The 25,710-nt window shown below is 41.0% G+C and overlaps 1 protein-coding gene across 2 annotated transcripts in view; it reads left to right on the top strand.

The window, feature by feature from the left end:
• HSPA12A (heat shock protein family A (Hsp70) member 12A) overlaps positions 1–23,363 on the top strand; it is a 51,518-nt gene extending 28,155 nt beyond the window's left edge. For both annotated transcript variants that reach the window (XM_064431421.1, XM_064431420.1), the window contains exons 8-13: positions 10,567–10,738; positions 13,695–13,781; positions 14,320–14,424; positions 14,907–15,165; positions 16,791–16,894; positions 18,240–23,363. In XM_064431421.1, coding sequence (XP_064287491.1) covers positions 10,567–10,738; positions 13,695–13,781; positions 14,320–14,424; positions 14,907–15,165; positions 16,791–16,894; positions 18,240–18,874 — 1,362 coding nt within the window. In that variant the 3' untranslated portion in view covers positions 18,875–23,363. The remainder of the gene's footprint in view (positions 1–10,566; positions 10,739–13,694; positions 13,782–14,319; positions 14,425–14,906; positions 15,166–16,790; positions 16,895–18,239) is intronic.
• The last annotated feature ends 2,347 nt before the right edge of the window (positions 23,364–25,710 follow it).

The following is a 25,710-nucleotide window of genomic DNA, read 5'->3' as shown; positions in this document are numbered from 1 at the left end:
AATACTCTCTGGGCTTTCAAACATCAGTCAGTTGGTCTAGTCTGAGATACTGAAGGTTCTTTTCTTTTTAATATGAACTCTGGAGTTTTGAAATTGAGTTGTAGAGCTCTGAAGTAGATTTATTTTTCAATTGCAAATAGCAAATAAAATCATTTGCATAGTAAGCTCAGATAAACAAAACAAGAGGCAGTCTTGATTACAGGATTAAAGCGTGTGAGCCTAAAATTCCAGAGGCTTTATTTAACCAGCTCCTATGCTGAACATTTATTATTGTTTTCACATCAGTTTTGTCATGGAATGTCCGCAGTGAGAATTGTTTAACACGTTGTGTTCTGGGGTCAATGACATTACATTGATCAATATTGCTTTACTCTGGAGAAACCTTCGGAGAAAAATAAACAAACTTGGCAAGAGAATAATGTGACAGCACAAGAAATGCTGATAAAAACATGACATGAAGTATATTTGATTTTTAAAAGGTGGCTTGGGAGGCTTAAGCAGATTGGAATTTGTGAAGCTACTCTTATTCCCTCATAAGTCTGTTCTGTACATAAAATACATGCAACTAAAATTTATTTGTGTAGGGACAGTGTGTCAGGCTTGTGCTATAACTGTAAGCAGCACCGGGAAGCTGGTTATTTTTCTGAAACAGTACTTGTTAGTGAGGCAGATGAGGCAGAAGTGTGTTAATACATCAGCCATCCTGATTATTTGTAGCTTGTGGGGGTCTGTTGAGTCTCTGATTCCACTTTTGTGATATTAATATCTTTTTAATTGTGAGGATTACATTGTTTCTCGGGTGATGTTGAGGAGAATTCTGCATCTTATAGCTATGCTTAATTAGGAAATGATAGCTAATTGAGGGATGAAGATTACAGAGTGGAAAATGGGTACTAATTGATCTCTGGTACTAATTGATCTCTGATCACATTGGAGTTCCTCAGCCAGGTTCACATGAAGGCAGAGACATCTGCTAATCCAGTTCTGTACAATTCTGTTTGTCCACTTCTGTGGCACAAGTTGGAGCATTTTGTTTTTTCTTCTGCTAAACAAGTAAAACAAGAGGTTTTCGTAGCATTCTGTGTAATTGTCAGTCTGTGCCTGTCTCTTCCAAAGTTTTGAAACACATTTCTCAGATTCTTAGAAATTGACTGAAAGTAACAGAAGTATCCAAAAAATACAATCTTCATTCTGCCAGGTGGAAAGGCTGTGCTAGGTGGCATTTACCAGCCCAAAAAGAAAATGATGGTTGGAAAGGCTGTAAACTACAATCATTAGGGTGTGATAGAAACCCACAAATGTAACTCGGCATGGACAGGGTCTGAAACTAATGGGTTTGATTATAATAAATTCATAGAAAAGGTCAATAGATTGGTCTAAAAGACATCTTATATGCCAATATTCAGTTACAAAGTAAAGAAATACGAGCCGAAATTGGAACTGTAGTAAAAAATATTAAGGCAAAATGAGAAAGCCCAAGGTACAGAACAAGATGCATCTTACAGAAAATAGTAAGCAAGTATTTTTCTCAGTGCAGGTCCTTCTCAGTGAGGACCACTTGTGTCTTTTTACTAAAATCAGCCTGAGCCGTAAGGACCCGCAATGAGTCCTAAATAAAGGGCAGGAGAGAGCCTGAGACATTAGGAAGAGACTCGAATAGGAAGAGTCAGGCTTTGCTGTTGTGGTAACTGGTGCATGCCCTGGGTACAAAAAGCATTTCTCAAGTTTTATAACATTAAAAATTGAAAAGCTTATGAGAATTTAATGGCTTCATTTTTCTAATGCACGCTACTCATCAAACTTGCAAGTAATGTTCTCCTGCACCTTGGGGGATATAATGTAATGCAGCAAAAAATTCTTGGTAATGCCACTTGGAGCTAAGCTTTCAGTTACTGCCCAAATGTGATCTGTGACAAGAGTCCCTTGGGAAGGAGCTGCAGCAACGTCACCCTGGAGAAACATGGACCAAATGCCACTGTGGTCCTATTGAACTTGTCAAAAAACATGACTTCTGCTTGTTATCATTCATCAATATGTAACTCTGCTTTAGTAATGCTGATTTGGATTTATTTGTGGTCCCAATGCCTGAGAAACTTTTTGAGGACAAAAACAAAACAAGCAATTTGTGCAAAGAAAAATGTTGGTGATTTCAGTCTCTTGTATATAAGGTAAGGAATAACCTAAAAAATGATCCAAGATTCTTCTCCTTGGAAAATTGTATCTGGGATTACTTCTGAGACCAAAATGTGATACACTGGATCTGATGTCCTAAGTAAGGTTTGCTGCAATTACTGGTATTCTTTCATGTCTCACAAATATAATAAATCCTTTTTTCCCTCATGAGGCAGAAATCTTCTGCTAGCCTGTGTGTAGCAAGAAATTAACTGCTCCTCTTTCTTAGGAGCAGTTAATAAAAGATTTTTGTCACATAGGCACAGGTAAACTCCAGAACCTTCTCCATGAATTGTAAACAAAAGTGCTGCTTCATGATTGGTAGCCAGTGGTCATAATTCAGGTATTTCCTGCCTAGTAATGTAAGAAGTATAGAAATGCTCAAGCAAAGCAATTTGTACTCTTAGCTGGGTAATAGCAACACCAGAAAAATAAATTGAGGCAGTCTGGCTGTGCTTAGCAAAGGCATTTATCTCAATCAGACAGCCTAGCTGTCTGTAACAAACTGCTTCATCTAATCAGTGGCCACACAAATGCAGCAGTTCTGGCTGCAGCCAGTGCAGCTCCACACATTCATTATTTTAAGTGTCCTGAAAATAAAAGTCACACTTCATTATGGTTCCAGGTGCCCCTTTTGTTTTCTTGTTTTTTACAATGAGATAATGCCATAGTTTCTAGGCAGCCATTAAGAGGGAGAAATGTTCCATGTTATTTCTTAGCTTTACTGACAGCTTAGCAAACAGCAGTGAAATATCAAATGGATTCTGCTTTGGCCCAAAGTGACTTGCTAAGTAACGTGATCAGGTATGTGCATGCACAGACAGCCAGGGTGATTATTCAGAGCCTGAGCATACCTCATTCCAGCAAACTTCAACAGCTCCACTGAAAAACTTAGTATTGATTAGGGTACTCAGAAGTTGATGCTTTTTCATTAGGTGGGTTGTTTCACAAAATTTGTTCTCAGTGGTTTACAAGATGTGATATAGGAAGCTTGCAGCAGAGCTGAATGCAAAAGCTGGGTTTCAAGTCCACGTCTTCTATTTCTATCCTCATGTTTTTAAGCATAAAGACCATTTTTACCTCTACAACTAATGAATGAATTAATTAGGAACTGAATTTCCCTCTCTGACAAGGCACTAGACTGAGGCAGATAATTTTTTTGAGTGCAGATTGTATTAGTGTTGTTAAACTCAACTTGTGCACCCCTGATACATTGAACCAATTGCTTTCCATATGTTGCATCATTTTTTAATGCTCGTGGCTGATGTTTAGGATTACAGGACTGCTTGAGGCTGTTGTGCTCTATATATTTTTAGCTTTAAAAATAAAAAAAATCAGAAAGCACTGCCAAGCCTACACCTTGGTATTTTAAAAGCAGGGAAATAGTGTATAAATATATGGTGACAGTATTTGCTTCCTCATGGCAGAAGGGAAAATGTCTGAGACCCCAAAAGAGCCCTCTCAGGATAAACCCAAAATCCTAAGGAAAGGATTTAAAGGCTGATTTTTACTTTGGATTTCATCCTTTTATTCCTTAAATATTATTTCATCATTTATATTTGCACAAAGTGAGTAAATGAAAACTATTACAGGGGTCTCTTAGCTTCCAGTTTGTGCCCCTCTGTTAGTGACTTTTTCATCTTCCATAGCTTGTGTTCCCCTTGTCTGCAAAATGAAGTTACTACTATTTTACCATAGCCTGAGATGTCCTTTATGCTTTCTCAAGCAGTTTTCTGGCAGAGGGATGAGTATCTTTGTCCTGTCCCTGAGCTGTACAGATGGGGAAGCTGACACTGAAAGAATTCTGCAGCTGTGACAATTATCCACATTGTTCTCACTTGTGAAATGCAAAGTATCAGTGACACCTGATCAGGCTAGGACGAAGGACAGCCTGTGCCACAAGCCTGATTTTAGTTCAGCCAGCAGTAATAGTGTGAAAATGAATGCATTCATGTATTTCTGTTAGATATATGCATGTGTGTGGAGTGAATGTTAAGAGAAAGCAAAATGCTCTTGTTTCTGTGAAGCAAAAAGTGCTTCTGACATTGTAGATGTCAGATCTTTGCAGGATCAAGTGCCACCCAAACATTGTGTTGATTGGATTTTTAAAAAAAACCTCAATATTCAGTTTTCATCTAGGCACTTCTATTCAGAGTATATAATTTTGAAAGGAGGGAAGCACCCAGCAGCTCTTCCTCCTGCCTTTGGCAAACCCAGCCTCTTTGCTGTGGTCACCAAGAGGAATCTTTGAAAATCCTGTTTATTTTGTGGCTGTTGAGCAATTTTAAGAATCTGTCTTTGAAGAGATAAGTGGGCAGAGCTAACTGTGCCGTCTGACCTCAGTCTATTCTATTTACCCATTATATTTTTCTGTACTGCAGCACTCCTCGTCACTCTGAAGTCTAAGGGCAAAGCATTAGGGTGTGTGATGGTGTAGTGAGTTTCAAACAATTTTTTTAAATCTTCTCCAGGCTGAGGATCCAGTGAAAGTGCATTCACTGTGCTTTTCCTGCAGCTTTGTGGTACCCACTCACCCCACTCCCTGCCAGCCCTGCTTCCCCTCCAGTGCCTCTTTGGGATAATGCTGGGAGTCTTTTCCCATGTTGCTCATCTTTCCTGGCACGCTCTGCCTCCGTAATTAGATCTCAGTGGTTTATTTGTGACATCCCAGTCTGATGCCATAGGACTGGGGAAAGTGCTAGCTAGTGAAAAAGGAGGAGGATTAGAGGAGCTCACTTCCCAAGGCACTAAGTGGATGGTGTTATCATGAACTGATTAGTTTAAACATTATGAACTGATTAGTTTAAACAGTGGAAGTTTCACAGGGCACTTGATTTCCAGCCACTGTTTTGTCTTCCCTTGATTCAGCCTCACAACACTTTCTTCATGTAGCCTGCACAGTGCTTAACTTGCAATCATACCTTTTCTATTGTTACTAATTATAATAAGTATCTTGGAAAACAGGAAAATGTTGATGTTAATTCTCAGCTTCTCTTGTTTTGGCTGAATGACGTTGTCCTGCAGAGCTTTGTTTCCTATTGAATCCCATCATTTTTACAGAGCTGTTTCATGGGATGCAACTTCTAAATTTTATCTCTGGTGCTTACAAATGGGGCTTTAGTGGTAAAACAGGTTTAAAAGGTTTTTCCTACTGACCAGAAGAATGGATCATTGCAGTTGTCTGGTCTGCAGCATTGCTTCAGCAGTGCTTAAAGTAGTGCAGTTGGTGGAGGTGACAGAGTGGGAGAGGACCCAAGGCTGTGGTGGAGGTGATGGATGGAGCTGTTCCTGCAGCTTCTGCATGTGCTCCATGCCATGGGCAGACAGGGAACCTTGCTGCCTGGGGAAGAGTAGCATTTGGCTGTGACACTGAACTGGAGTTCTGGGATTTAGAGGGAATTCCCACCTTGTTGTGGGTTTCTGTGCAACCTTAAGGAAAACCTTTTAATCTCTGTGCCTGGTTTTTCCAACTGTGGTATGAGACTGGCTCTTTTGCATGTGTTTATCTGTTTATTTATGCTACATTTTTGTATCTGGAAATGCTTTATTAATTGTGAATGCAATTCCTACAGCAGTAGTGAATCAGGTCTTAGATGACTACAAAATATATCAAAGCTGAAAAAAGGTAGAATTTATCCAATCATTATTTTAATAAGTTCTGTAACTCATGTAAGGCATGTTCCTTGTGTTACAAATCAGTGGTCAGGCTATTTTTTTCCCCCCTTTAAAAGGATAGGAATAGGAAACAGGTACCTTGTCAGTCATGGTGTATTTCCTAACATTGTACTTCTTTTGAAGTGGTGTAATAAAGAACACACTGGTATTCTGTCTGGCTGTGGAGAACTGCAGCTAAAGGCTGATGCTTCTAATTATAGCAGAGGGATGGGACATTTTTATTTAGGCCTCCATTAAAAAGACTGACTACATGGAATATTTTATTATAATGCTGTCTTTAGTGTCATATACATTACAATATTTAAAAAATAAGTGCATTGTTCTTTTTTTTCTGTGTTGTGGCATGTGAGGCTGGGTTTCAAAAGCAGCATCTTTTAATCTGTAGTAATGGTGATTCTGCAGGTGGAGTGGGTGAAAACAATTCTCTGAAGTGGTCAGACTGCTGTAGTGAGCTGCAGTCCAGACCTCAGTATTTGCTAGTGGTGAATTACTCCAAAAGCTGGCAGCTGATGCTGTTCAGGAGTCAGGATTGTGTTGTGGTCAGCTGTGGCTCTCTCCTGGTGACACCTCTCTGACTATAAAAACAGAGCTGCTGGCCAGAGAGCATTCACCTGCATCTGGATGGTGAAATGATTTATGCTCCAGTACCTGAGACTTTGAAATACTTCGAAGTTTGCTGTCTATGATGCATCTTGGCAAAAGAACAGCAATGCACTGGCACCAGCACACAGACCTGTGCTACTGGAGGGAGTGAGGTCTGGGAGTTCTCTTGTCAAAAAATGAAATCCTAGTCCTCAGGCATATGAGCAAAGCTGAATTTTAGAGCAGTTCTTTTCATAATGTTCTTTGCTTCTTCTAGCTGTATAAATGCAGCAGTATCTTGCAAATTAATTTAAGAAATTTTTTGTGCTCAAGTAATTTTTGTAATCCCACGATGAGTTTTCCACTTTTGTGTTCTTGGGGAAACTGCTCTCTGCTTCCTTCATGTTCCATAAGTGATGACTGCTAGTGAGGGTTACAGGAGCAAGAAAAATCTCCTTAGCCAGGATGGAGACAAGACACTGTTCTAAAGTCTGCTATAAGCTACCCTGGGCCAAAGCAAATTGGTGTGTCTGTCCCACTGCCAGAAGGATCTCTAGAATGTTGAATATTGAGACATTGTTTAGATCTGCCCTGCTCAGGCCTGTTAGCTGGTGAATCCCTGGTGTTTATTACAGTAGTGCTTGGGCAGCAGTGGGCAAGAACATGGACTGAGGCAGACAGAAAGCAGAAAATGAAAAAATATAGCAAATTCCCAAATGCCTGCAATTAATAATTTTAACAAATGCATCACTGTTTCTTCATGTTGGCTGCCTGCTGTTTCCACTCCTCTTTCTCTGCATGCTCAATATTTTTCTCCCATCTGTCCCTTGGCCGTAATGATGGGACAGATGCACTGCCTCAGTCTTCCTCTTGGAGCTTGTATTAAAACAACCTCATTGCTCCGTTCCTCCCCAGCAGGATTTATGTGCTCAAGTTTCTTTATCATCTCCCCCTCTCCCATTTTCTCTGTGCTGTGTATAGATATATATGTAATATGCTCTCTTACATGGTTTAAGTAGGAATACCATATATACAAGGTATGAAATATTGATTGCTACATACACATATTTTTATATGTAAATATATATGTGTGTATATATGTACATATATGTGTGTCTACATATAAAATATGTGTTGGATGCCTTGTACCTTCCAGTGTAAAAGATTCTCTGTGTGGTCTTTTTATGATGTGAAGCAATACATTCTTCATTGTAACTGGCCTTTCAAACTCTGTAAGAAAAGCTTTTAAACTAAAAACCTCAGCATTTTCTTCATGAGGTTCTGTTAGGATCAGCTGTGCTTTGAACTGTTAAAAACTGTCATTTCTGTTACATGTTTTCCTCAGGAGATATTTCGGGTATGTTAAAATCATAGCTAGGGAGAAAAAGGAGCAAGAATAGCATCTGCTGTGCATGGAGGGTCTGAGAGCACAGATCGAGTCCAGCCGCTGCAGGTCACTGCCTTCCTCTCCTGACTGCAGTGTGAAAAGTTCATGGTACAGGCTGCTGCTGGAGGAGGGGAGGAAGCAAATGTTATTGTTAATGGTTTACTGTTTGCTTTTAGCAGGACCAGCCTTGGGAGTTCGTACTAAAATTCCCCCTAGAACAGATGATTTGGCAATTAATGCAGTCTTCTCCCCACCACCACCTCCAGTTAGGAAGTACCAGTGCATTCCATGTGTGTGCAGCTCAGTTCTTGTCATCTCTGTAAATGCTTTACATTGTAGCCTTTGCATTTTAATATCCTTAGCAAAAATATTTTTTCCTCTAAAATCCCATTTTGTCTTTAGTGTGTAGGTTAGCCTGAGACTAAGAATTGTCTGTGCTGCTGACACGTGCCCAGTACAAGGAGCAGACTTAGCACTCTTGAGTTCATTCACATTGCTAGATAGTGAAAAAAACCCATGTGCTGATCAGATTCAGAGCTCTCACACAACATGATAATGAATTTAATACAAGTAAAAACTGAAGCAGGGTAGTCAGGAGCTATTTGCTCTCCAAGCCCTTATTGGATAGAGCAGGAAGTGCTGCCCTTAGAACTGCAGCAAGATCCAGATTTGGCTTTTAGCAAAACTCTCCAAAGGCAAAGACAGTTTGTGTGCAGACACCATACATTTGTGGAATTCCTAAGCAGATCAGACAAATCTGTTTGTCAGGGACACGAGTATTGATTCATATCTGGAATGTTGCTCTTTCAGTGTAACAAACCAAAACTTCCTGTGTGGAAAAGCTCAGCTGGAGATAAGTGATGTTGAAGTGAGCTGGCATGAAACCAGCCCTGCTTGTGCCTACAACATCCAGATGGGTCACAGGAGGGACAGGGTTTGTCCTGAGGCACATCTTCATCCCCAGTACAGCTCCAGGGCTGCTTCTGCCAACATGCTCACATGCAAGTGATGTGATGGCAGAAGAGTCTGTGCTTAATTGATGCTCTTTTTATACATTTTAGGGCTACTCTGGCTGATGTAAATCTATTTTCCAAAGTTTGAAAGTTTGGTTGCAAACATTCTTTTTGATATAGTATTTTTTTCAATATCTGTTGCCACAGAGCTGGCAAGGTTTGAAATTGTGTAGTATTTGTACAATATTTTCCTTCCCACACAGTTCTGCTAATTTTGGATCATGCTGTTTAGTCCAGTGGATGTAACTGAAGCAGAAAGGTTTGCCCAACAGCAGTAAAAGTTGTAAAGTGACCATAATCCCAGTCATGGTGTGCTTGTAAAATAATGAGCAACCATGATTTAAGAGTTTAACTCTGAACTCTTTCTTATTTTAGAACTTATTTCTTGATGTTTTGCCTTGTTACCAACAGTGAGGAAGATGTTTTCTTCAAGAATCTGTTTATGTTACTTATTAGGATGGAGAGGATAAAGTGAGTCAGTAAATATGAAGGATAATTTTGTGTCTCAAGTCTTGTCCTGGTACTACCTTTTAAACCAACTTTACTTTGAGTTTCTGGCTGCAGTTGTGAATGAGGAAGCAATTCCCACGGCCCACAGTGTAGCTGTATGAAAGAAGCCAAATTCCAGTCCAGGTGTGCAGATTTTCCATGTCCTTTCTAGTCCTTCTTTTGGGGATGCTCTAGAGACACCACTCTGTGTGTGTGTGTGTGTGTGTGCGCGTATGAGTTGAAGGCTGAAAGACTGACTGGAAGCAGAAAAATGTTCATTTTGTTTTATTTCTTTGCTATCAAGCTTTAGTGCTCAGGGACTTAACTGAAAACTAATAGCAAGTAACCCAAAAGTTGGCAGAAAGAGTTGAAAGTTGTCTATTTTGTAGGCAGAAGTACCAGAGGAAAGAAATTAAAACAGAGTTTTGCGAACTGTTCTTTGAATATTTTTCTTTAAGCCCAGTTCTGAGAGTGATGTAGTTACATAAGAACTTGTGGCTTTTTGAAAATATCTGTGTCTGAAGGCTGAAAATCCAGTAAGAAAATAGAAAGAATGGCAAACACTGATTTTATAGTGTGGTATCATTTTTAGGCTTGTTCTCGTTACATTTTAGGGAACCTGCCCTGTTGTATTTTGTCTCCTTGAATATACTGAGCACTTTGAAGATGTTATAAAAGCAAATGTACTTTAAAGCAATGGATTTTGAACTAGAAAATGTTGGTTGTAAGACAGAAGATGCATTACTGGCAAAGTGTATTGTATATTCCTATACAGTTAAACAGTGCAGGGAACCTTATTTCGGCAAGGACTGTGAATATCTGGGACATAAAGACATAAAATATTGTTGTGGCAAGGAGAGGCAAAAGGAGGCTGAAAAGAGGCTGGGGTCCTGTGAGCTGGCAGATTCACAGGTTAATTAGAATTAAGTTCAGGTTTTAGGCCAATTATTACAGGTTTCAAACCGATTTTCTTCGTTTCTCCACCTGTCATGTACACAAGTGCTCGGTTAGACACTTAGCATGGTAAGTGCATGCAATCCTCCCTGTTACAGCCTGTGGAGTTGTGCTGTGCAGTGTGGGCAGGACAATTCCCAGATGCAGATTTCCCCCTGGCAGCAGCTCCTTGCTGGGGTGAGCTCTGCGGGCTGAGCCAGCGCAGCCCACGGGCTGGGGACAGCCTTGTGCTGAGAGGGTCTGCTGGGCTGCAGGGTCCCCCACGCCACTTCTCTGATCCCTTCTCTCTCACAGGCAGGAATGGCATCTCCTGAAAACCCCGAGCAGTTGATCATTGCCCTGGAGCCCGAGGCTGCCTCTATCTACTGCCGAAAGCTGCGCCTGCACCAGATGATAGACCTGAGTAGCAGGGCACCTGTCAATGGCTACAGCCCGAGTGACACTATTGGAACTGGATTTACACAGGGTATTTCTGTTCGTTCACTCATTGCTTTGTCCCCCAGGGCTGGTTTCTCACTGTTTCTTGTTGTCCTTGTTCTCTTGAAATGTTTCGGGCTGGCATCAGGTTGCTTTTAAAAACTGTTTTGCTGCTTAACGTAGTTAGACTTGTTTATGTGTTGACCCAGCAGACATCACAGAATGATTTGGGTTGGAAAGAAGCTCAAAAATCATCTAGTTTCAAATCTCTGCCATGGGCAGGGACACCCTCCACTAGACCAGGTTGGTCCAAGCCCTGTCCAGCCTGGCCTTGGACACATCCAGGGATGGGCAGCCACAGCTTCTCTGGGCACCCCTCAGCACCCTCACAGGGAACAATTTCTTCCTAATATACACTTGAATTTTAGCATGTAGTAAGCTTCTTTGTCTTGCCTTTATTAGGATGTTGTGGGAGTCTTTCAGTATTTTCACAGCAGTATTTTTCTGCCTTAATTTAAGTTGGTACTTCATGTTGGATCATTTTTTTAATTTAATTTGTTGGAAACAATTATGTGTTTGGTTATCTGCATTACTGAGGCAGGGCTAAATAACTGGATCTGCAATGAAACAATTAGTCTGAGGTGTTCCCAAGTGTTGGCAGATGCTTTTTGATGTCATCTTTATAAAATATCATTAATGACTTTCAACACTCGGTGGAACTCATGGCATTGGAATGTAGCAGTGAATTTATCTGCATGTTGAAGAGCAACTGGATAATGCACTGCTGGTTTATTGAGCTGGGATCTGTTGTTACTGTCACTGTTTGAAGGGGAGGGACAGAGATTGGAGCACTGTAAGTCACTTGACAAAGATCCTTCATCACCAGAAATTTTTGAGTTTGGCAGCCTTCTGAAACTGGAGGCAAATAGAGGAAACAAAAAAGGAAAATGGCCTGCAGCAGTAAGATTTGGTAGCTGCACAATGTGCATATTTCTCTGTATCTCTGTGAATTGTAACAGTTGCCCTGATACTGATGGTAGTGTGACAGTCTATCCTAGGAGTTTGTCAGCAGAGTCTGTATTTTATCACATTTGCTGGGTCAAAACAGTAGAGGCAAGTGGGAGGTTAAGCTAGTAGAGCTATTCCTGCACTTACCACAGCTTTGTTTTTTAGTTAGGCAGACTGACTACATCATTTTGTCAAATCCATGGCTCTCCCAGCCAGCACTTGTCAGATGTGTTCAGTGTTTGGAGGCCCACGCAGAGTACAGGACACAATCTGTTTTCAGGATTCTGTCCCTTCAGGGCCCCTTGGCTTTTGTCCCCCTCATTCGTGCCCTGAACTGTTTCAGTTCCATGTGATTTTACATGAACTCACTTTCAGACAACACAGGGATTTGCTTCTGTAATAAAGGAGTTTATCTGGTTAAGGTTTTGAAGCTGGGTGGAATCTGGCAGATCATGGATTTCTGCTAATGGGCTTTTTTTGGGTGGGGGTACCACTCTCATTCTTGACTTAGTATGGTAAAAAGCTATTGGGGATGAGAAAGGTTTCATGTCAAAATTAATGAAAACAAAGTTTGGAGTGAATTAATTTGGGGTTGGAATTAAAATTTCATAAAGGCATGGCAAGCACCCAAGACAAGCTGAGAACAGATTAAGGAGAAAAACCCTTTAAATATAAACAGAGAGAAGCACTCCAAGGACCATATTATTGCTGTGAAGTCAAAACAGAAATTTTAGTGTTCATAGTAGCAAGGATAAGCTTGCCTCAGTTGTAGTTAAAGACTGGCTCTTGTGTTCACTTCTAGGCCATAGCAGGGAATGAAAGGATTGCCATTGATTTCTGGGGGCTTGGACCTAGTGTTTGTTCTGCCATGGAATGCTTCATCTGAGCCCTCCCTGTGCTGCCCAGTCCTGCACTGAGGCTGGGGCAGCTTCTCTGCACCGTGGAGTCTGCCTGGGGAGGGTGCAGGAGCAAGGGGAGCTGATGCTCTATTTTCTGATGACAGGCACTATAGAAATAGGGAGCAAAGTGCATTCTGTGATTTGCATGCTGGTATTTTCAGAAAAAAATTTCTACTCATGACAGGCTGCCTCTCTTGTAGTGTTTGATGAAGTGCCTTTGAAGGTGAGTAATGATAGCACAAGGAATGTAGGTTTTTTTGGTCATTCAGTTATAGAGGTTGATTTAGAAGCATAAATAGCAGAGGTTTCACTATTTCTCTTAACAGACTGTTCTGCATCTTATAAATGTCTGAGTAGAAGTTAAGTCTTAATGGGTTGTTACAACAGTCTTGCAAGATCACACTTAATTTTTAATTGGTGTATATTTTAAATATTTTGAGGGTCAGCCCTCACAATCGCTGTGTCCTTAAGGTTAATTCTAATTCTTACTTGTCCTTAAGATTAATTCTGACTAATCTGAGCAGCAGTGCCTCTGGCAGCTTGTTTTGGGGTAGGCTGACATCCTGAGAGGTTGGGGAGGCGTGTTTTCCTGAGCACCCAAAATGAGCAGTGGCTTTTGGAAATGTGGGAATGTTCTCCCATCCCGGGTGGTGGGGGGTTGGCTGGGGCTGCCACCTGCTGGTGGTGGAGGCTGCTGTGAGCACAGCTGGCTGCCAGCCCCCACCCTGCTGCCAGCACAGCTTTGCCAGTCAGAGTGTATTGAAAAACTGCAAGTCAGACCTGCTTATAGCTTTCTTATTATTAGATTGTTACTATATATTATTAGTTTGCCTTGTTTCAATTAGGTAATTCATACAGATTAAAAGACAAGTATATATAACAATATCAAGGAAGATCAGGGTGGCTGTAAACCATTTTTCCTTCTTCCCAGGAATGACATTCTAACTGTCCTGGTCCCAATGCAATAATTTTTGTACATTTTTTAAGAAGGGATATGTACAGGTCTATCAGCCTGCTTGCACTTGTTTCCTGCAGGTTTTGATTCTATTTCTTCATGCTTTTTTAGACTGAGTAACTTTTTTTTCTGTCAATCACTAGGGAAGGAACACGTGCGCCGGAACCGGCAGAGCCGGACCTTCATGGTGGAAAATGTCATAGGAGAGATCTGGTCTGAGCTGGAGGAAGGTACTGTCCCTTCTTCAGCAAACTTTGCTCTCACTGGTTTTATATTGCAGGCAAATATTGTGTTTCCCACAAAGGAGCTGTGCACTGCATTGTTCTCACAGTGGTTATAAAGGGGAAAAGGAAAAAACCATGAACTCATGTGCTGCTCTTAGTTACAAGTGCTGAATTGCAATTCTGTATGCTCTAGCATAATAAATGTATTAATGAGATGGTGGAAAGCCATGCAACTGGAATATTTTCCTCAGAACGGGCTTTGTAAATCTGGTATAATATTTGGTAGCCCACTAGGATGTACACCAGCAGCATGAGCAGTCCCACTTTTCAGCTGTGCTACATTAATAGCTTTTGACATCTTTGATATTTGTTATCAGTCATTGTGTTGTAATTACTAGCAAAGATCAGGTCTTCAGCATGGCCATTGCTGGCTGTCTGTCGGCCCTTTTCTCCCTTATCTGGTGCCCTCAGGAGCTCTCACTGCACTGAGCTGCTGTGCTCACAGTGGTGTAAATGGCCCTGGCCTGTCCCCTTGGCATTCCAGGTGATCGGTACATCGTGGTTGACAGCGGAGGAGGCACAGTGGACATGACTGTCCATCAGATCAGGCTCCCTGAAGGACATCTGAAGGAGCTCTACAAAGCAACAGGTATTCACAGAATTACTAGGTTAGAAGAGACCTTAAGATCGTCGAGTCCAATCCGTGCCCTAACACCTCATGTAATGTCATTTACACTGCTTGTTTTATGCAATGAGATTGTGTATTAAATACCTATGTAATGTTTTGGCTTGTCAGTGAAGGAAATGTGTGCCTTTATTGCATTTTACTGACAGTTCTTCCTGAAGTGAGACCAGCACTCAAAATTAGTATAACCCAGCTGCTGGTTGGCTGAATCACTCATTTATAATGTTAGAGTGGCTGTGATGATACAGGAATAACAGTGCGGCAAAGGTAAGATCATGTTGTGTATTAGACCAACTGTTACTTTAAACAAAAATCCTCTTTTTGTGAAACTTCTCCTGTGACAGCCCTGAGAGTGCTGTTCTCATGTGTATGTGGCCAACTTGAAATATCGTAAGAGTATTAAAGAATATCCCAAATATTAAAGCTGTGTTTTGTCTGTGCTACAGGTGGGCCATACGGTTCTCTAGGTGTGGACTACGAGTTCGAGAAGCTGCTGTGTAAAATATTTGGGGAAGATTTCATTGAGCAGTTTAAAATCAAGCGCCCTGCGGCCTGGGTGGATCTGATGATCGCGTTTGAGTCCCGCAAGCGGGCGGCAGCTCCCGACAGGACCAACCCCCTGAACATCACCCTGCCCTTCTCCTTCATTGACTACTACAAGAAGTTCCGAGGTCACAGCGTAGAACATGCCTTGAGGAAAAGCAAGTGAGTGGACAAGCACATGGATGCAGAATTAACTACTGGTAGCAAAGGCAAATAATTAAAATATCCTAATTACATTAGGACTGAAAGGTAATAGTGTTAAAGTGTAGTGCAAGGATGAGAAAATGGGGTTGCGTCTGGTGCACTTTCCAGAATGAAGAGTTCTCATCAATTTCTTGCAAAAGCTTTTCTGTACAAGACTTGCACTTTTCAGGTGTTGCTGTTTACAACTTCTGTTAGGCCACCACTGCATCACTTCCTCTGACTGTATACTGAGAGTCTTATGCTTGTCTCTTGCATGTTAGGAATGTCAGATCAAACACAGAATTTCTTGCCTAGATGCTTAATTTTCCTTAATTTAATCTCTAAGATTGTGAGATGTGTAAATATGTTCATGGCTTGAGGGAAGTTATTAACAGTATCAGATCACTGGAGAAAACATACACTACTGCACAAAGCTCTGTAAGGGAAAGCATTCAGCTTTTGAAGTGATGGCAGGCTTTTGCTTCTTACAGTATTTAACAAGTTTGATAATTTACTTGATAGGCAGGGAGACATAATCCCGTCCAGAGATGTTAATTCATGATTTTCAGTATCAAGAAGTCACCCTAAATGACAAGATTGTAGGCTGCTGCAGAAAAGGAAGGGAGCAGAAAGCAAATATGGGCATTTTGTATCTCTTGAAGTTACAGAAAACATGGAGTTTAATGGTGTAAAAGAGAATGGACAAGAGAACCTGTGAATCTGGGACAGAAGGCTTGGGGCCTGAGAGGGGAAGATTTGATATTTAGTACCTGTACCTTAATTTTTTATACTAGCTAGTGTTGAATGTATTATGCAGGCTGGAACTCCTGCATCTCTTTCAGAAGTTACTGGTAATTGTAGCGGAAGCTTAAGTGACTTGGAATCCAGCTAAAAGTTGCTTTCTAAATGAGAGTGAGGTTCTGAAATCATTAAAAAATTCTGGAAATCCTCCTCCTCATGAGGCCATCTCCTTTTTATTAATAGTCTTAATGGTGAATCTTAGAGGAAATGATAAATGCTCCCTTTAAATGAAATTAAATCAATTGGATAACAGGATAGAAAGAGTGTAAAGGTTAACATATAATATGCTTGAATGTAAGGGAGATTACTGAGCTATACAGATGTGTATCTGTGATAGAATAGCATAATGCCTGTGTTCACTTAATAAATGCTATGCCTCATTAAAAATGCAATTCTCTCTTCTGCCTCCTGAGGCTTCCCAACTTGCTTGTTTTCCTTGTGTGTTTCCAGTGGCTTTGGCCTGCCACTGCTATAATCTAAGTGTTGCCCTTCTGGGGATGAATCAGTGCTGTTTCAGATGAGCGAGCACTACATTGACTGCCAGCTGTTTCAGAGAGCAGTTGAGCATTGCTAATGCTGCAGAAGGCAATCAGGCAAAGAAAACAACAATTAGACAAGCCAAAATAATAATTCTCCCTTCAAGTTTTACATAACTGCAGTTGGTATGGGGCTAGGGTGAGGTGGGGCACTTTGTTCCAAGGAAAACGCACACAGATTCTGTGAACTCATTAATTTATTTAATGCTGGTTGTTTCACAGCTCAGCTGCAGTGCTTTAATGTTCTCTCTCACTGTTCCTTTGCAGTGTGGACTTTGTGAAGTGGTCCTCCCAGGGAATGCTGAGGATGAGCCCTGATGCAATGAATGCTCTTTTCAAACCTACAATTGACCAGATCGTTCAGCACCTGAGTACGTATCTGCGGGTGGTTCCACTTCCTGGCTGAGCTCAAACTGAAGCTTTGCTCACCCATTTCAACCCACTAACAGCCCTCCTGGGTACGCCCCAGTGTGGACAAGGAATTCAGTTCTGAAACTTGCAGCTCTCTAAGTATCAGCTAGGAAAACAATGAAAGTAAGGGATGTATCCTGAGCACCTACTCCTGCCTAGCCCTAGTGCTAGTTACTGAGTGTGATTCAGTTCTGATACTGCCTAAGATCCAATTTTCTCTGTGCTTCCAGGGCTGCAAGCATTCAGAGGGCTGACATCCACTGAGAAAGCCAGACCCTGCCTTTCATTTTCCTGGTTTAGTCAACAGCCAGATTATGCCAGAGTTGTATCTCATTTCTGATTATTACACCTATTAAGACTTCAATTCATTCCTTCCTAGTGGAAGGTCACATTTGTTCATGACCATCCAAATCACTGACATCTCTAAAGCACAAATAGTAAATAATGCATCATGGTAAAAGTACTTCCAGGCATGGCTTAAGCAGCAATGAATTTATTTGTCCAGTAATGGAAAGTGACATGTGTTTATTGGGAAAGTTACTATTTAAGGTCGTCCTAGCCAAAGATGAAATTAGTATCAAATAGAGTATAATGTTTGTGGTGAGAAAAGTGTTTCTTTCTACATATTACAAAGCACTGTTTGAAATATATATCCAGCTTTTGCTCATCATGTGTGAGGGATTATTAGCTATATTTCAGAACTTAATAAGACAACAAGTATAGAGCAGCTTATATGTGAGCAGGGAGGACTGCAACAGTTGTGACAGGTAACTCACTTCTTTGAAACTAAAAGTGAGCCTACAACTGCACTGCATGGTTTTCTTGAAAGTAGATGTGGGCTTAAGCTAAGAAGGAAAATCTGTAAAAGTGTAAAGAGGGATTATTTTGCAGATGGTGTTTATTGTGTTTCTGCTGGGGTCAGAAATAATAAGTGAATTTGAAAGAGTGATTTATCTGGAATGCAATAAAAGGTCAGTTTTAAATGCCTTTTGAAAAACATTGTATGGTTTGAGGTGAATTAATTCATAGTGAAAATATACTGGAGATAAAATGGAGTTATTTATCTGGAATGCAATAAAGAATGAGTTTTAAATGCCCCTTCAAAAATGTATGATTTAAGGTGGATGAATTCATACTGGAGATACCAGAAGTGGGGCTGGTGCATGCTGAGGGTGGCAGTGTGGGCACGGATGTGGCAGTTTCAGATCATGTGCATGGAACACTCAGTGCACTCAGATATAGGCATTTTCACTCGCATTGCCTTGTTGAAGTGGATTTTATTGAATGGTCTCTGTTTCTGTTCAGGTGAGGTGTTTGATAAGCCAGAGGTGACCAACGTGAAGTTCCTCTTCCTGGTGGGCGGCTTTGCTGAATCCCCCTTGCTCCAACAAGCCGTCCAGAGCGCTTTTGGCTCCAGGTGCCGGGTCATCATTCCCCAGGATGTGGGTCTGACCATCCTCAAGGGCGCTGTTCTCTTTGGCCTCGACCCTGCAGTCATCAAGGTGCGGCGCTCCCCTCTGACCTACGGCGTCGGGGTGCTCAACCGCTTCGTGGAGGGCAAGCACCCCCCGGAGAAGCTCCTCGTCAAAGACGGCACGCGCTGGTGCACCGACGTCTTTGACAAATTCATCTCAGCCGACCAGTCTGTAGCCCTGGGAGAGACTGTGACACGCAGCTACACACCTGCCAAGCCTTCTCAGTTAGTAATAGTGATCAATATCTACAGCTCGGAGCAAGACAACGTCAGCTTCATCACCGAGCCCGGCGTGAAGAAGTGCGGCACCCTGCGCTTGGATCTGACGGGAACTGACGCTTCCGTGCCCAACCGGCGCGAGATCAAAACGCTGATGCAGTTTGGGGACACTGAAATCAAAGCCATGGCTGTGGATGTTGCCACCTCTAAAAGTGTCAAAGTTGGTATTGATTTCTTAAATTACTGACGGCCCTTTCCCCCGCCACAGCCTGTTTGTGAGACTGATCTTCCACTGTTCCATTTTTTGACTTCTGTCTGTCATGTCATCACCTTGAATTTCAGCAGGCTATATGAGAACAGCTAGTAAGGTGGGGTATGTTGTGTTTGTGTCCTTTGGTGACCAAGGACTGCATTTTGAAAGACCCTTAAAAAGTTTCGGGAGCAAAAGTTCCAGAGGTAGTAAAAGTTACCAAGTTACTCACGCATGCTTAAAGATCTACCTTTATAAAATAAACACTGATTATTGTTGGGTCCTGAAAGTTAGTTAAAAAATACCAAGTTATAATCTCTTTGCCTTGTTCTTCTTCCTCTTCCTTCTGAGAAAAACTCACTAACCCACGTGGCTGTTGTAGGGGGGTGTATCTGTGTGTGATATCTGTTTAAACAGCACCATCCTCTGGCAATGGGAACAAATTAGTAGTTTTATTGTATTCTTTAGGTTTTGCCCAGTGCTTTCAGAATTTAAAGTGCTGAAAATTAATGACTCAAAGAAATAGGATCTAAATTACTTAAATTCTGAGGAAAGAAAATCCCCAGAAATCCTTAAAATTATATTTAGGAAATATGTGTATGTTTTGGGGGCCTAATATTGATTGCTCCAGGTTGAAAACAAGGCCTTTGTATCAAAGCTCTCAGAACAAGCTGTCAGGTTAATTAGCTGGCATTACCATGATTATACTTTGGAAAATAATATTAAGAACAAACCTATTTCTCTTTTGGGTCTTCTAAACTTATTTTTATTAGTCTCCATCTGAAACCACAGAATGACAGAGTAGTTGAGCTTGAAGGGGACATCCATTGACTATCTGATAAAATCTCTCCATTCTAAGCAGTATCAGTCAGAACAAGTTTCTTTTTCCAGTTTTATGGTCTCCAGAATGAAGATCCCTAAACTGTGAGCAATTTTTTTGACAACCTTCACTGCAAGTTTTTTTTCTTACGCTTAAAAGGAATTTATTGAGTTTAAATTTATGCGTGTTGCCTCTTTTCTTGCTCCTTCACTGAATACCTCTGAGAAGTCTGGCTCCGTCCTCTTTCCTGTCTGCTGTCAGACATTCCTAGCATCCCCTGAGCCTCCTTGAGTCCAGCAGCCCCACTGTCACAGCCTCTCCCCCCAATCCCTTCTCCCCTCCATGGCCCTTGCTGGTCTCAGAGCTGTGTGTCCATGACTCTCTTGTCCTGGGAAGCTCAGAGCTGGACCAGCACTCAGACATGGTCTCAGCAGGGCTGAATCAGGGCATGATCCCTTTCCAGGACCTGCTGGCAGTGCTGTTCCCAGTGCAGCCCCGAGGCTGGTGGCACTCTCTGTGGCAGGGGCGCGTTGCTGGCTCATTCAGCCTCGCTCAGTGTCTGCCACCATGCCAAGGTGCTGCTGCCAGGCTGCTTCCCAGACAGCTCCTGGTGCATGGGCTCCTTCCTGCCCATGGTCAGGACTCTGCACTTGCCTTTGCTGAACTTCATGAGGTTCCTGTCTGCACATTTCTCCAGCCTGTCAACATCCCTCTGACCCATCTGCTTTATTAAGCACTTCCCCAGGTGACTGTTTTTTTTTTTTTCTTGTTTATTCCTGTGTTAAGATTTGGAAGCACAGCTAGATAATGACTTTCCAGAAACATTTAAACAGTTCAGAAGAGACAAAACGTTCAGATCTAAAATACTGTAATACATTTTTGTAGCAAACTTTTTAATTCAGTAAAATACATTGCTGGGTTGAGTTGAATGGCCAATGAAGTGGAAGGCAGAAGCCAATAGAATGGAACTACAAATAGCATTAAATAAAGCATTCCTTACTTGGCAGTGAGCACAGAGCTCTTGATGCAGGAGAAGTGCACTGATGGCCATGGCAGCATCTTGTTTTCCAAATAACTTGGTGAAAATGTTTCCTTAAGAATGCTCACCTGGCAAATTTCTTTTGCAACTAGAATAGTTTTTTATTTTGCAAAATGCTACAGGAAGAAAACCTACATTCTGCATCTGTCATGAACTGACAACTTCAGATTCAATTCCTAATTCCACTCCAAATTAGCAGAGTGATACCAACCTGTATAATCACCCTAAAATGCTGACACTTTCCAGTGCATTTATACAGAGCTGCCTGATTACCTGCTGGAATTCATTACATTTTCAAAATGTTGCAATGTTAATTATTAATCTAAACCTTCCTTTTTAAAAAGTTGAGCACGAGTTAAATCCATTACTGACACTTTTGGGAGATTAAAGCTTTATCAGTTATTTCATTAATTTATGTTCCAATCCTGCACTTAAACTTTGTGTTTTTCCTGGAGTTTTGCCACAGAGAGATGGACAACTGATCCACTGCATTTTGTCATTTAGTTTTCTGTGTTTCCTGCAGAATTCCCTGATTTAATGGGAAGTGTGTTCTGCATTCAGCTTTAAAATAAATAAATAAAGGACTATGGAGAATGCTAGTCACAGTATCCTGCTGGATACTTTCTATAATTACAAAGTGTGCTTGCTAGCAGTCGATTTCCTGCTGCCTGCTAAATGCTTTAAAAGCTAAATACTGGGAATTTTTTTTGTGTGTGCTGCTTTCCATGGTTTACAAACAAGAGAAACTTTAAGATGAGTTATGAACAATATAATTTTATGTATATACAATATTTAAATATTGTACAGACTCTTTCTTTCTACAGTGCTATTTTCTTGTATAAAAATGCACTTTGCCTCTGTTGATTTCATTCAGCTGTTAATTTTAAATAACACAGTTTCTCAATCAGCTTCTGTAATTATAGGCTTTTAAAGATGGTAAGATATGAAATGTAAAAGGCCGATCTTATAATAATAGGAAAGAAATGTTGGTGTGTCAGAGAATACAACATTCTTCCTGCAATGCAAGTCATACCAGCTCAGCACATCACCCAAATGCAATAGTCTGTTGCTGGGGTTTTCATTTCTTTGTTTCAGATGGTGACCATTCCATCTCCAGCAATTCTTCATAATAATGGATGAATCCTCCTGTAAAACCAAAAATCAGATTGTAAAATCTGGGTATACATCTTCTTCACTAGGTTTTGGGTTTTTAATAAGGATCTTCTCTAGTTTAAAAAACAACAACAACAACAAATGAAAAACTACCTCCCAAAGCCAGGCAACACTCTTGTATTGTAGCTACAGGTAAGACACAGTCTCTGTCTACCACTTCCACCTGCCAAAAACCAAAATTCTCACAGAAAAATAGGCTTTGCTGTCTTTGCATGCTGTGTTTAGCTGAATCTGTCCAGTTCTGCACAGATTTGTTTTCAGTGGCCTTAACACAGGATTTGGTCTAATGAATGCCACCCCCTGTCCCCCCTGTGAAGAGGAGGTGACCTGCAAGATCAGGTGGCCCATGGGTTTTGTGCTGTTTCCAGCCTGTCTGCAGGGAAAGCTGCAGGTGGTTTCTGCAGCTCTTGTGAAGCACAGTTCCCTGCCCAGCAGTGATTCTCTGCCCTCTCTGATTCACCTTTGGTAAGATCCCATCTGGATCCGAGCGGGAGCTTGTTGCTGAAATCCCTGTAACTGTGAAATGTGGTTTACATATTTTTGCACTTCCTCCTTCAGTCTGGTGAGAACACCATCAAGCTTATCTTTGCAGAGCACTGAACTACTGAACAAACTCCCAGCTGTCCTTGTTGCCCTCTTTCGGAATGGAAAATTAGCTTGTCTCTCTAAGGAATTAGAATTGTTAAGTAGAATATTATGCTGTGGTCTGTAGACAATAACCCAATTAAACAACTTTACATTGTAAAAGGCATGTGGATGCCCATTTCGATAAAGGATGTTAGGCTGTAAAATTTATATGAAATTCACTAGGAAATGAGGCATTTTTAGAATTGTAGTTGTGAGACTTTTGCAGGACATTCCCCTGCAGAGCATTTTTTTGGTAGGGGTTTCAGATGACATTGTGCAACTTAGTGTTGGCAAGACAACAAGGCCAGCTATCCGTAGGGAAAGCAGAAGGTCTTGGCAGGAGTTTTGCTCTAAGCAGCAATTTGCAAGTTTGGGTCCAAGTTACTGAACTCTAGGCTGAAGTTTAGCAGCTAATTGTGATGGAATGATTAATTGTGCTAGAATATGATAAATGTGCAGTGGTGGTTAGGACAGTTTTCAGTGGTATGAGTATACCAATATTCATATACAGGAGTTTTAATGCATTATTATGAGAAGGCTAATTATATATTGCAGAGATTTAATAGCCAAGATAAGCTGCATATTTATGATATGAAGTGGCTTAAGCGGATGAATAGTATAAGAGTTGTTGGGCATAATGTCACAGTACTCACCTGCTTGAAATAGTCTTAAACTATATTATAAAACCAACCATTGTGGTCTTGTTCACCTCTGTGCAAGATAAATTCAGATTTCACTGATACTTGGAGCTGTTCACAACTTGTCTGGATTGTATCTTGAGTGTTCTTGTGTCTTCAATCATGTCAAATAAAATACCTTAAAACTAATTTCTCTTTTTGGGTGCTACTCTTTTTATGGAAATGGCTATAAAAAGAAACCTTACTTATTATGAAAGTGAGGCAGGCCAAGTGGTTATGCTTGAATTTGGGTGCTCCTTTCTGTGTGGAACTGAGCAGAAGTGACACCAGCCATCTGTATGCTTAGTTGTGTGCCCAGGGTGGAACTTCACTGCTGCTCATGACTCAGCTTCAGCAAAATCGGTGTAGCTCTCTGAGTAAGGTGTTAGTTGGAGCTCAGGCAGAAGGGCTTTGGTCAATACCAAAAGCAGATCAGGTATTTTCTGTAATGATGCTCTCAGAGAGCCAGATAATGAAATACGAAATCTGATATATCAAGGAGAGGTGTAATCTCTTAGGTCTTGTATTATTAAAAGCTGTTTTATTGTTAAAAATGCATTATCAGGCCAATAAGCTGGCCAGTAACCAGGTATATTAGCATGAGAATGTGCCTCTTTATAGATCTGGAATGTTCAGTGAGGTCCAGCTGCACTGCAAAAACCCTTGCACAGCAGTTTGTGCAGTATTGCTTTTTTCTGCTACCAGCTGTAGGCCGTGTTCCTCTGAAATTCAGCAGTGTTGGCACAAGCTCTGGAGGTGATTTGGTGGCACAGGTGACCTTGGTCCATGATGCTGCAAAGATGCAGAGAGTGAACTGAGAGGCTTTAGCAGCCACTGCACCCAACTTCCACCTATTTTCTGCAATGAAGGTGTTTTACAAGTGCTTTATGACTATAATTATAAACACCATCCTAATAGGCTAGGTACTGTATTTAACTTGTAATGAACTTGATTTCAGCTAAACATTCAATTAATGTTACTAGTACAATGGGAAATATAATTACAGTCTTCAGAGATACATTAAGAACCAAATTTTGCTTTCGGTGTTCTACCACACTGCTGAAGATTCCAGTGGAGTTTCATGTGTGTGCATTCAGAATTTGGTCCTTGCACTGGAGTTTTCGAAATCTTAAGGCTTTCTCATAGGAGTGTGTTTAGATTGAAAGCCACAGCCCCATCTTGATAGAAGGGATTTTGTGTAAGTTGTTGGCTCTACGAAATCACTTAAGCCCTTACTGAAATTTGCAGATTTTGTATTCATGTGAAAAGCTATGGAATAAAACAACTTGAAAAGGCCTCCCTGACAGCAGTGTCCAGCTCTCTGGCTTAGGGACAGTGGATTCAGAATTCCTTTACTCAGTGCAAGAACTGCTTGGTTTTCAAGAGATGCAGCCTGGATAAATTAGTGAGAAGTGCAGATGCTTTGTGTGACTGCACTTCAGGCCTGGATGTTGCCAGTCTTGTACTTACTTAGGAATAAATTCTGTTTTATTAGTTCTCATTCATGCCTTGCTGTGTTCTAACAATCAAAAGCAATTTTGTGGTGGAATCACTGCAGAGTCACAATAAGGTATTGTGCTTTTTTCATTCAAGTTAGAGACTTGAATGTGAGTATTCATAAAAAGGAAAAAGTTTCCACCACAGCCTGTGCAGTTCACAGATGCGAAGATCAATTTCTTACAGTAAAAATTGTCTTGTACCATCCTTAGGGCATATATTGAGTCAGTTAACTGCAAACATTTTTCTGCAGACCAAGAAATTCTGCATTGTCTTTAGTTAACTAAAATATATTAGGTACTGGCTATGATTTTAGAGTAGTACCTGTTTTCTAATTTTTCAGGGATTGTAATACTAGGGAAAGATTTAATAGATGCCATATCCCAGGAGCTCTGGGCTTGTGTCCAGAGCAGAAGTTCCTGGATGAGGCCATGGTGTTCATTACCATGTGATGGCAAAAAATGATGAACTTGGTAGATTGGAGCCACTGTGATCATTGTCCTCAGGTGAGCTGACACAGACATGGAGAAATGAAAAATAAATCTAAGCTTACTCTGGGAGCATTGTGTGTGCAGCAGAGCCAAGACATCAAAGGAGAACAATGCCAGATGGAGTGTAAGGACATGGGAATAAATCATGCAGACTCCATTTTCTTCATGGTGGAAAAAAACTCGTTCTTTATTCATGTAACTTGTTTTTATGCAGTTTTACAGACCTCGTGTGTGACTCCAATTGGTCAGTAGCTTTCTTGCCAATTACCTTTATTGGTTAGTAACAAGTTGTTATCCTGTATTGACTGGTCACTCAAACCCCTGGTGTGTACATGCAGGAAAAGTTCTTTGTGAGAGACAGTTTTCATTTTTCTGTCTAACGGTGTAAAAACAGTTTATACAGGTGCCAGCTGGTTTTTTTTACCCAGGAATAGATTGTTATGGTAACAAACTGCTCACACCAGGATTGCTTTCACATGGGAACTTGCAGGGTGCTAGCTTCCCTTAGA

Source organism: Passer domesticus, chromosome 8 (assembly GCF_036417665.1).
Source record: "Passer domesticus isolate bPasDom1 chromosome 8, bPasDom1.hap1, whole genome shotgun sequence".
Lineage (NCBI taxonomy): Eukaryota > Metazoa > Chordata > Aves > Passeriformes > Passeridae > Passer > Passer domesticus.
The sequence above is the reverse complement of the archived record's forward strand: the minus strand, read 5'-3'. Positions and strand labels throughout refer to the sequence as shown.